Raw genomic sequence first — 12,464 nt, 5'->3', positions numbered from 1 at the left:
AGAATTCAATTGTGTTAAGGCCCGGGAGCCTATTACATTCCCCACTGGTCTTAATGAATGAGTCAAATCATGGACTCAACCTAAAGAGGTGTGGTAGGTACTAAAAACCATTAATTTGACTGAATTATTCCTTTGTTGTACATAATTGGCCATGGGATTTAAGATAAAGGACCCCAACATACTCCAATTAGAATGAGAGTTAAAGGTCCAGTCAGTGCAGATAGCAGAGCAGTTAGCCAGGGGAACAAGAGAAATGGTACCAATTATCTGATTCATGCCTTTGTACCAATATCTTTCGGAGGTGTTCCCCAAATGTGGCAAGTTTTTATTTTCCAAATTACTCCTTCTCAATTAGCATAGAAACATAGAGTTTCTCCCAAATCATCATTTGTGTCCTAAGAAATAAGTCTAAGCCCCTGATATTGTGGGACCAGTTCTGCAAGAGATCTAACTGTTATTCTCATTGAGAATTAGAAACTTTTGGTACCTTTAGATCCTGATCAACCTGTCTACTTTGTTCCTTAAAATTGTTATGCCTCAGGATGAAAGCTGATGGCACCTGTGTCTATTGAGTTGGCTATGCCTTGCCAGCCAGGAGTGGAATGAGGACAGGCATAGCTATTGTTTTCTTTGTAGTCCAGCATTCATATTAAAATATATTGTCTCCTTTTCCCCATTATATAGGTACACCTGAGGCAGAAGGTACACAAAAGGAGTTTCTTAGTTTGTAAAGCATCAGAAGAGGCACATTTAGTCAAACCATGCCCAGCCAAGTAGTCTCAGGTGCTCAGTAAATATCGCTGTTGTCCAAATGAGCTAACCACAAGGCAGAATAGCAGGCATCAGAAATAAGAGGAAATGTGTAGGTTAAAGATTTTGTATATTAGACAAGTTCCAGCCTTTTTTTAAAAAAAGTCCTTTAACATTAATTTGGGTTGCTCCTGGTCACAGTGAGTTTTGTCAGCCAATAGACTAACAGGTTGGTTAGTTCCCATCCCTATGTAGTGTGGGGATGGGGGCTAACTACCCCCCACCATTGGGGCTGAAGAGATGGCTCAGTGGTTAAGAGCACTGACTGCTCTTCTAAAGGTCCTGAGTTCAAATCCCAGCAACCACATGGTGGCTCACAACCATCCATAAAGAGATCTGATGCCCTCTTCTGGTGTGTCTGAAGACAGCGTACATATAATAAATAAATCTTAAGAAATTAAAAAAAAAACTACCCCCACACACACCATAACATAAGCAGAAATCCTGGCTTATTTCCAGCTGGGAATATTAACTAAGTGATGGACTTTGTTAAGAGTGGAAAACAAGGATGAGAATCCCTCAGCTGTGGGCTTGGGTGCCAGAGGTTTTCCATGGAGATCTCTCTCTAGGCCGGGTGTGAGGGTTCCCGCGAAGGGAAGCAAGTGCAGGCAGGAAGTTGGAAGTCTCTGCCATGCCTTCCAGGTCGCTTGGTAACTCTGAGCCGCTCTAAACCACGGTGGGACCTCAGGTGGCTTTTCAGGAGAGAAGATCTCTTCCCAAGTGTTACGTACAGCTCTTGGAACAAAAGGCTCAGACAAAGGACCTTACCTTAATTCCCTGAATGGCTTTTTATACAGTTTTTGGGGTGATTCAGGGTTTGACAACAAGTACCTCTCATTGGCTTGGACTGAGAGTTTAGGGGAAACCTTATTTGTGTGTGGGAAGGCTTGGTGCGGTTCCTACGGTTCCTACGTGGCTAATAGCCATGCCTCTCCTGTGGGGGCTGGGGGGGCTGTGGGGGCAGTAACTTCCACAGGAGCCAGGGGTCCATGAGACATGGTCGAACACCTACCATCCCATGTATGTGGGAATTACCACCCATCGGGTTCCACTGGGGTTCAAGACCTAGACTGGAGACCAGGCCATCTGTGCGTAGCCCGTTGCCCCACACTCAGCTTCTCGGACAGCAGGAAGACTGATTCAAAGAAGAGCAGGACTCTGGTTCAAGGTGTGTTAAGTGAAATAGTTTCTTTGGGAGAGTTGGTTGGGAATTTGGCATGGATAGAAGAGTTTTGTTAGAACCCAAAGGTCTGGAGACCTGGAAAGGACACAATTTTTTCTGGATAGTAGGCCCAGGATTTCTTTCTGCGACATAGAGGTCTGAGTCCTTGGGTTCTCCCTGTTCTCCAAAGGCCAAAATCTTTCTTAAGGAATTTCTAGAAGTTTAATTTTTATGCCCATTGGATTACAATTTCTTATTGTACATTCCTTGAGAGGGGGCTCTCTTACACACACACACACACACACACACACACATATATATATATATATATACTCACCTCTGTTCCCCAAGTTTTTGCAATGGAAACTCCCCTTGTTTCTGATAACATGGAGGTCCAGCTGTAAGGCATGTATAGAACTGTAAACTCTATTCCTATCTCAAAAGGTCAACTTCCATATCTTTCCTTTCTCCAATACAGCCACACACTTAAACTGGGCATCAGTGTGCAAAGGTCAAGATGGAATATAGTTTTGTTTGTGCTAGCTATTACCTCTCTGTGCTTGGCTTCCTTAGTTCCCTGGTACAGGTCTGAGGGCAGTAAGGTTTGGAACACATCTCTGTATTCAAACCCATAGGGTAAAGCACGAGACTCAGAAGGATATAGAGGAGCAGAAGGAAGCAGAAGGGTCTGGGGCCAATGAACCCTTAATGTTAATAGCTTCATCATCTAGGACAATGCTTTCTACTATCTCCACCCATTTTGGGATCCCAGTAACCATGTGGCACTTCATAATTATCTGTAGAACTTGAGTTCCAGGGTATCCGACACCCTATTCTGGCCTCTGCAGTTACCATACATGCATGTGGTGTGCATAATACATAAGCACAAAAATAAATAATTATTTCTTAATGAAGTCTTTTTACTTATTTTGTATGCATCCATATTCGTATATCCAGGTAAATGAAACCAATGTAAGTAGAAGACATTTCACCCACATCATCTCAATCCTCACACTACGTGGGTCCCCACGTAACAAACACCGATGTTCAGACTTGGTAGCAGGCACCTACCTATACTGACCTATACACCTACATATTTCACTGGGCCTAAAAAAAAAAAAAAAGAAAAAAAAACTTTTAAAGAAACCATTTTCTGGGCTGGCTGGCAAGATGGTTCACTGGTTAAAGGTCTTTGCCACCAAAAGTGGTAGCCTATGTTTGCCCCCTGAAACCACATGCAAGGTCAGGATGGACTCCCATGGCACGTGATCTAACCTCCATATGAATGATGTGGCATCCATACATCCCCAATAAATAAATACATTTAATAATTTAAAAAAACATTTCTTTGCTATGTTCGTACACGTGTTTGTTTGCCTGGGCAAGGAAGTAAGAGGGCAAGGCTGGAGAATGAACATTTTCCTTCTGCCTTGTGGTTGGAGGATGAAACTCAGGACCTCAAGATTTACCTGCTGCGACATCTTACCATTACTTAAAAAAAATCATGTGTGTGTGTGTGTGTATGTTTCCATCAGTTTGATAAGTCAGATGACATCCAATAAGAGTCACCCATCTCCTTCCATCAAGTAGGTTCCAATAATTGAACCGAGAACATCAGGTTTGACTGAAGGCCCTTTACACACTAAAACATCTCAGTGGCCCTAGTTTAAAACCTTAAAGAAAACATTAGTTTGGGCTGGAGAGATTGCACTGTGGTTAAAACCACTAGCCCTCCTCCAGAGGATCCAGGTTCAATTCCCAGCATCCACATGGTAGCTAACAACTATCAGTAACTTCAGTCCAAGGGAATCCAATGCTCTCTCTGGCCTCTCAGGTACTACTTAAACATGGTATACATACATACATACATACATACAGGCAAAATATTTTACATGCAATAAATAGATATTAAATATTTACTTATTATGTGTCTTAGTGTATGATTGTGTGTGTGTGTGTGTGTGTGTGTGTGTGTGTGTGTGTGTAGGTAGGTAGGTAGGCCAGAAGTTAACCTTGATTGTTGTTCCCCACAAGCCACCTACCACGTTGTTTTAAGACAGAATCTCTGACAGGAACTTGGGGCTCACCCTATTAGACTACACTGACTGCGGGTCCTCAAGGGTCTGTCTCTACCCTCCTAGTATTAGGATTACAATTGAACACTACCACACTTTACATGGGTTCTGGGGAATCAAACTCAGGTTCTTATGCTTGTGTATGAAGCACCTTTCTGACTGAGATAGCTTCCTAGCCAAAAATATTTAAAAATTTAAAAAAAATGCTTATTTTGTTTTTGTTTCTTGAGACAGTTTCTCTACATACCCATGCCCAGCTTTTATTTTTACTACATATTACTGTGTGTGTGTGTGTGTGTGTGTGTGTGTGTGTGTTTCCATCAGTTTGACGCCAGGTGGTTTTCCGTATTGCTCACCACCACTAAATAATTAAACTACATTTACTTATTATTTGTGTGCTGAGGATAGGATGGCTTGTTATGGTGATCATGTGAACGTCTCTCTCTCTCTCTCCACCAGAAAGACTGGCGCATCCAAGTCAGGTTTGATTTCAAGTGTCTTTTACCTTCTGAGCCTTCTTGCTGACTTTCTTCAGCCTTTCAAAAATTACATTTATTTATTTATTTATTTATTTATTTATTTATTTATTTTATTGTGTGTGTTTGAGGGGTGGCACACTGAAGCATTAGTCTCCATCTTTTAAAGACATTTATTTCTTGTGTGTGTGTGTGTACATGTGTGCGCATGTTTCTGTGTGGAGGCACATACGATTGACAATACTTGTGGAGAGAGATCTATACACTGGCGTGCCAGAAGAGGGCACTGATCCCCTGGAGCTGGAGTTACAGGCAGTTGTAAACTGCCCAATGTGGGTCATCTGAAATAGTAAGCACTCCTAACTGCTGAACTATCTCTTTAGCTTTCCTGTCTTGCTTTTGAGGCAGGGTAGCTCTTGCTTGTTGCTCTGTGAACTTCAGTTTAGCAGGCTCCTGAGCTTTGGGAGTATTCTTCTGTCTCCACCTCCCATTTCATTATAGGACTGTTGGGATTCACACACTGCTGTAAAATAGATAAAATAAACAATGTTTTGGGTTCTGTTGTTGTTGTTGTTGTTGTTGTTGTTGTTGTTTTTACATGAGTTCCAGTGATCCAAACTCAGGTCTTTAGGCTTGAACTGCAGACACTCATAGCCACCATCTCCCAGTGCTTGATTCTTCCTAGGTTTTCCATCTCTGTTTCCACAAAGCTGAAGGATGTGCAATCATGGCCAGGTTTTTATAGCTGGGAGCTTGGGATTTGAACTCCGGCCCTCATGCTTTCACAGCAAGTACCCTTACCCATTGAATTATCTTTTTGGCCATGTTGTTTTATTTCTTTCTCCTTTGGCTTGCATGAGTGGTTTTTTTTTTTTTTTTCTCTACAATATCCTCCAATATCCTCTTTTCTTTCCTATTTAACTGCTTTCTTCTGCTCATCTCTTATATGTTACTTTTCTAAGCATCCTCAAGCCCCCTTTCTAGTAAGCTGCTCATATATCTCAGTTCCATGTACTCTTTACTACAGAATCTAGTCTAGTCTAGCATGTGAGCTCGTGGGGCTCTTGAGATGATTCAGCACTTAAGAGCCCTTGCTATGAACTCATTATTGCCTCTAATTCCAGTTTCAGGTGATCTAATGCCCTCTTCTAGCTTTCAAAGGAAAGATTTATTCTTTGTATATGAGTACACTGTAGCTGTACAGATGGTTGTGAGCCTTCATCTGGTTGTTGGGAATTTAATTTAGGACCTCCGCTCACTCCAGTCAACCCTGCTTGCTCAGTTCCTACTGGCTCCTGATCAAAGATTTATTATTATAAATAAGCGTACTGTAGCTGTCTTCAGACGCACCAGAAGAGGGCATGAGATCTCATTACGGGTGGTTGTGAGCCTCTATGTGATTGCTGGGATTCGAACTCGGGACCTTTGGAAAAGCAGTCAGTGCTCTTACCCGCTGAGTCATCTCACCAGCCCCAAATAAATCTTAAGAAAAGGTGATGTCATGTCTGTGAACTCCTCGGCAGGGTTTCAATTCTCTCCCTCCCCCACCTTGAGCATTCCAGGCAGTTGCTCTGCACTGAACCATCTTCCCCCAGCCCTAGGACTGGGTTCATTCTTATTTTCCCCTTTAAATTTTATTTATTTTATTCTCTGTGTGTACTTGAAGATCAGAAGACAACCTCTGAGAGTCAACTCTGTCCCTCCCCTACGTGGGTCCAATTCAGTGGCCTGTTCACGTTTGGCAGCAGGTGTTTCCACCCACTGAGCCCTATCACCACCCAAGAGTTTCGGTTAATTCTGAGATCAACCCAGTAACTCTTTTCCCATACTCACCATGTTTGCTGCTCTCTATACAGCTCTAGGAAGTTGGGGCCTGTGTCTGTTTTATTTACTGATGTTAGGCCCTATCCTAAACACAGTGCTTAAGAAAGTCCGTTCAAAGAATACCTTGAAACAGATTAATAAGTATGACTAAAGCCCCCTTTTAACTCAACTTATACTTTCATCTGTTTTCTTACATCAACCCAGTCTGAGTTTTATCATTAAAATATTGACTGGTCTTCTGGCCTGTCCTCCCTGCCTCTCAGGAATGTTAACCAAATGTATTTGTCATTTTCATCCCCCCATTACCTAGAGATTCCTTCAGTGTGGGATTTGGTCTAAATTCCCCATCTTAAAACGTTTGCCTCTTATCAGTTTCTTATCATATACCAAGCACTAAGCTAGATCCCAAACAATTGTGAATACAGGTACACTAATTTTAACCAGGTGTGATTAGTCCTATTGGAGTCTATGAGGACAGGGATAGTTTCAGATTATAGATTATAAAGCATTAGGCTTTTCGCTATCTCCAGGTTCAGTACAACATCCAATTCAGTAACCATTTGCACATTTCAGGCACCTGACAGCCACATGAGAATAGTATCTAGCATACGGGACAGCTCAACAGAGAGCATTTCCATCGTCTGTGGAAACGGGGGTTACCTATAGGTGCTTCAAAGAGAGCATGGACAATTTCCCAAAGACTGCAAGAAACACCCTCAAAGAGATCAAGGACCAACTCAAGCCCTCCAAATGTGCATTTGAAAGCAGCACTTGTACCAACAAATAAAGCATCAGAGTAATTTCTAAACTATTCAAATGTAATATAATAGGCTCAGTTCTTGATGTCATCCCGACTTGGGTTCCCTCACGTAAATCCTAGCTTTGTTCATGAACTTCTCCCATTCACATGATCTATGCTATAGTGCTCTGAATATACCAATGGAAGTTATTTCAGGTCTAGAATTCCAGATAATACCTATCTTGAAGCTTTTCCTCTGGAGCCCTACTCCATCGCCTACCTTCTCTGCCACTTCCCTTTAGAAAGAAAGAAAGAAAGAAAGAAAGAAAGAAAGAAAGAAAGAAAAGAAAAGATTTTAAGAAACAACAAAACATTTATTTTGAGACTGAGAATTATGGAAAGTCTAAATAATGGAAACTGGACTCTCCTCTATGTCTTCTAGAAAATCAGAAGCACCACCCTCTGCTTCAGCTCGATGCTTTCCCAGTTTAGCAATCAATTCTTTGGCTGGATTAAAGACGCCATTGGTCTGCTGGTCACAGACATAGCAGCGTGAGGTGGTGCGGAAATGCTGCAATGCACAGCGCTCGCAGAAATAATGCCTACACTTGGTGACAACTGGATTTTGGAAGGTCTGGCGACAGATGAAACACTTGAATGGTATTTCCTCATCATCGCTTCCCACTTCGTAGTTTTCGTCCTCATAGACACCATAGCGACCCTCATCAAGCTCACGTTCGATCTGCCACCCGTGCTTGTAATCTGAACGGTCATGGAGGAATTTGCAGCTGTCCCCGAAGCCGCAGAAACCAGTCTCCTTGTAGTCCTTACAGATATCGGGCTGGTAATCCCAGCGCACCGTGGCACGTAGATGCTCAGGAGCTCGGATAGGGCCTTTCCTCACCATCCCGGAGGAAGCATTGCCCATGGATGTATCCTTGGGCTTCACGTATTTCTGATAATTATTGATTCCCCGATAGATCTTGTCATCTTCCTTACCCCTCAGCTCCTCCTGGATCTTCTGGCTCCGCTCAAAGATGGACTGTGCATCTCTATCCTTCTCAGTGTCCAGTTCGTAGACGGCGGTCGCCCCCATATCCTCGGGCCCCACGGATTTTGCCGAACGGGTAGACTTGTAGACGACGCTGAGACCCTCCAGTTCATTCTCGTCCTCGCTACTCAAGCCGCCATAGGTTGCCTTCTGTTTAGCGCTGCCACGCGTCTTCTGGATCATCGGATTGTGGGTCGCTTGCTTCTTCTCGGGGCGGACCACAGAGCTGCCTTCGTCACTGCTACTGCAGCTGTCCCCGGAGTCTGCATCACAGAGCCGGCGCTTTCGGCGGCCCGCCGCTCCTTTCCGCCCGGGCTTTTTGAAGAGGAACGTGCACACCTGACGGGTAGAATTCCCGGGAGAAAGTTGCTCCGCCATTAGAGATCCCCAAGTTCTGAAACTGCCGCGACGTCCGGGACCGCTTCGCGTCGTCACACTCCGTGGTGGTCTCTGATGCAGCGAACCGGACAGGAGGAGGAGGACGACAGAAAGAATCCTGCCCGGGAACACTTGCCGGACCGCGAACGCCAGTCACTTTTGGGCCCCCGCAGCCACCGTCGCTTCCTCCTCCGGAGCCGTACGGGGCACCGCCCCTCCCGCGTGCTGCCGGAAGAGAGGTAAAGCCGGGTCACCTCTGAGGAGCCGGTGACGGGTTGGCGTGCGAGTAACGGTGCGGAGATGTGGTTCGAGATTCTCCCTGGCCTCGCCATTATGGGGGTGTGCTTGGTCATCCCCGGGGTGTCCACTGCGTACATCCACAAATTCACCAACGGGGGCAAAGTAAGGCGGCCGACTCGGGGACGGTGGCCATTTACGGTGGGGGACGGTGGCCGTTTGGATGCGCCTTCGCTCTGTGAAGGAGAAGCCATCTAAGGGGGATCCTCCTCTTAATGTTGTCTGAACGCGGAGACTTGGGATTCCATCTTATATCTTTAGTAAAACGTAGCCAGTTTGAGGGCCGAGGAGGAGTGGCCCAAAAGGCAAAATCTCTATTCGGCAGTTAGCAAGGTAGATGACAAGAGTTGGGTCCTGGTTCCTAGACAGAGGGAGAAAGGTGTTAGTCGTTCCTTCCCATCGTTCATCTCCTTGCGGACACTGTTTAATTGATTTTGGTGGATGTATTTGTGCCCTTGAGTGCAGGAGCCCGCGGAGATCAAGAGAGGTCCCCGGGTCTCTTGGAACTAGTAGTTAAAGGAGGTTAGGAGGCAGCAGAAGTGGGTGCCACGAATCAAGTCCTCTGCAGGAGCAAAGAGCAGTCAAGTCCAGGAAAGCTGGTACTACTACAGTGAAGCCCCGTCTCAAAAAAAAAAAAAAAAAAAAAAAAAAAAGTAGTTGACTAGGAGGAGGATAAAGGAAAAAAATCAGTGGTGTTGGTCCCCTCCCCCAACTCAAAAAGGGAGAAGAAGGCTGAGAAGTCAGTTGCCATCATGGTCTGGTTTCATTTAGGAGATTTTGGCTTTGTATTAGTCATTTCGCTTTTGTTTTAACTTTTACTATCTATGTATGTGTCTGCTGCTGTCTGTGTGCACCCATGAAGAGTAGAAGAGGGTATTGAATCTCTCCTGGACTTGCAGTTATGACCCCTCCTCGCCCCCCCCCCCCGAATAAAATCCAACCAATTTGGTGCTGGGAACCAATTTGGTGCTGGGAAGCCAGTTGAGCACCCAAGAATAGCAGGCAGGTGCCCTTCCCCACTGAGCTATCTCTTCAGCCTCTAGTATGTCATTTAAGAAAAATTGTGGGGTATATCTTTTTACTGGGTCACTTATATTTATAAACTGCCTTGTTCTTTATTTAAAGGAAAAACGAGTTGCTCGTGTTCAGTACCAGTGGTATCTGATGGAACGCGATAGACGTATCTCTGGAGTCAATCGCTACTATGTGTCCAAGGTAAGATGACTAAAAGAATTGTGGGGGCTTCTGGTAATGCCTTGCCTAAGGTCATACAGGGCTCATTTACTTTGCATGGTTTTTACTAGTGTGGTATACAATCTTTTATATATATATATATATATATATATATATATATGCTCAATGTATGTGGTGTGCATGCATGCATGTGCATATGGAGGGCACACCCATTTATTTACTTGGTTGGTTGATTTGTAGTTGAGACAGGGTCTTAATATTTAGCCTTTGCTTGCCTGGAATCCGCTATGTAGACTAAGCTGGCCTTGAAGTCATAAATTGGCCTACCTCTGTCTCCTGAGTACTGGAATGAAATGTGTGCACTAGCAGGCCTGGGAACTTATTTATTTTTAAATTTGTCTTTAGTTCTATGCAGGCTCCATGGTACAAATGTGGAGGTCAGAAGACAGCTTGTGGGAGTGCCTTATTTAGAGAAGTGATAGAGCTGCCGTGGCGGCGTGTGCTTGTAATGCTAACCCCTGGAAGGCTAAGGCAGGGGTAATCTGTGAGTTTGAGGCTAACTTGGGCCACGTAGTAAGATACTATCTCGTCAAACAAAGCATAAAAAAGAATTAATGTAGTTTGATATGTTTGTGTGTGGTTTGAGTTGGTGAGTGCAGGCTATGCGTGGAGGTCAGAGGACAATCTGAAGGCAGTCACTTCTGGATCTGGGAACCCTTGTAGGATCTGGGTATCAAACTCAGGTTGACAAGTCTGCATGCAAAGCCATTTCTCTGCCTCTCACCCTCATAAGTCTTTAAGTTTCATAAATCACTTAATAGCTGCTCCTACCTCATGGATACCCCACGGTGAACCTAGGTAAAATTGTGCTCATTTTCTAGATAGGAAAACATGGGTAGAGCATGGGGCTCAGTTCAGTGCTGTGTGAGAATCCATCTCATGTACATGAGGGGAGATTAAGTAGCTGCCTTGTAAAAAGCCTGTGCCTCGCTGTTCCATGCTTTCATTTACCCTATGGTATTTTCATACCTGGAAGGAATGCCATTACTTATCTCTAGCAGAGTCTTAAGCTTTTGGTTGTGAGTGAGTTTTTTTGGAGAGGGGGCTATTGCTTTTGTTTGAAGGCAGGCACTTGTTACATAGGCCTGGCTGGTCTGGAGCTTGCTGTGTAGCCTACAGCAGCCTTGAACTCAGAGCAAACTTTCTGCCCTTGCCTCTAGTAGCCGAAAACTTGCCTCCTGAATACTCACTGGGATTAGGATTACAGATGTGCAATACTATGTCCACTTTAGATCTTTGGGTGTTTACGGGCAAATGTTTTGGAGTTAGGATACTTTGGCTCTGCTACTACTTACTTGACTTAAGGTAGTGATTCTTGTCTTCTTGAGACAGAATCTAACAGTTTCTAACTTCTTTGGTTCTAACTTCTTCTCTATTTCATCACCTTCTGAAGACGTTGACTGATTCAGTGTTCACCTTGTGTTCAGTGCTGTTGTGTGAGACAGTTTACTGTTTGGCCCTCTGATCCATGGTAGGGGCTGTGTATGAGGATCCAGGAGGTAAATAATTACTTGACTGTAGTTCCAGTTAGAGTGAAGGGAAGGTCTTTTCATATATAATAATATGTTTGCTGCTGTCAGGAAATGAACAGGTACAGTGGTGCATCCCATAATCCTAGCAGGAGGATCAGGAGCTCACCTTTGGTACATAGGGAGTTTAAGGCCAACTTTGATTATATGAGACCTTGTCAAAACGCAACAACAACAACACAAGACATGATGTAGTGTCACACACTTTTAATCCCAACATTCTAGGGGTGGAGGCAAGTAAATCTCTGAGTTTGAGGCCAACCAGGCCTAGAACCTGTCTGGGGGGGGGGCATCATTTAGTGGCCATTCTTTAATGATTATGAAGTCAATTTAGTTTCTGTTGTTGCAGTTAGAGAATTGTGGGATGTGAAATCACTTGTTTTAATAACAGAATGCCATTCTGTGACACTGGAAATTAAACAGCATGCTACATTTTGATAGGAACAGAATCCTCACATTCTCCTTTTCATACTGTTTTACAGGGCCTGGAAAACATTGACTAAGGAAGCATTTTCCTGGCTGATGAAAAAAATTACTCAGCTATGGTCATCTGTTCCTGTTAGAAGGCTATGCAGCGTATTATATACTATGCGCATGTTATGAAATGCATAATAAAAAAATTAAAAAAATCTAAAGTCATTTTTATGAAGTAAAGTAAGGGTTTAATAAAGATAATTTGATATAGGGATTAACATGAGGGTTAAGAGAAAAATAGAGGCACTCTGAAGAAACTAAGACACATCTGAGAGTGTGGGTGTGGGCTTCTCAAAGAGTCTTCCTTTTTCCTGTTACAATAGTCATATATAAGATTTTGGTAGGTGTCTTAGGGTTACTGTTGGTTCAATGAGACACCCTGACCAAAGGTTACT

General features: G+C 43.8%; 2 protein-coding genes across 2 annotated transcripts; one reads left to right on the top strand and one right to left on the bottom strand.

Moving 5' to 3' along the window:
* Positions 1-7,354: 7,354 nt before the first annotated feature.
* Positions 7,355-8,704, bottom strand: Rnf113a (ring finger protein 113A). Its single transcript, XM_021155174.2, has one exon. It carries the CDS (start codon positions 8,513-8,515, stop codon positions 7,490-7,492), a length of 1,026 nt encoding a protein of 341 aa, XP_021010833.1. The 5' UTR covers positions 8,516-8,704; the 3' UTR covers positions 7,355-7,489.
* Positions 8,705-8,720: 16 nt separating this feature from the next.
* Ndufa1 (NADH:ubiquinone oxidoreductase subunit A1) lies at positions 8,721-12,234 on the top strand. The gene is made up of 3 exons (XM_021155175.3): positions 8,721-8,917; positions 9,938-10,027; positions 12,078-12,234. Exons 1-3 carry the CDS (start codon positions 8,816-8,818, stop codon positions 12,096-12,098), a joined length of 213 nt encoding a protein of 70 aa, XP_021010834.1. The 5' UTR covers positions 8,721-8,815; the 3' UTR covers positions 12,099-12,234.
* The last annotated feature ends 230 nt before the right edge of the window (positions 12,235-12,464 follow it).

Source organism: Mus caroli, unplaced genomic scaffold, assembly GCF_978045245.1.
Source record: "Mus caroli unplaced genomic scaffold, Mus_caroli_1 scaffold_5, whole genome shotgun sequence".
In the NCBI taxonomy this organism is placed as follows: domain Eukaryota; kingdom Metazoa; phylum Chordata; class Mammalia; order Rodentia; family Muridae; genus Mus; species Mus caroli.
The sequence above is the reverse complement of the archived record's forward strand: the minus strand, read 5'-3'. Positions and strand labels throughout refer to the sequence as shown.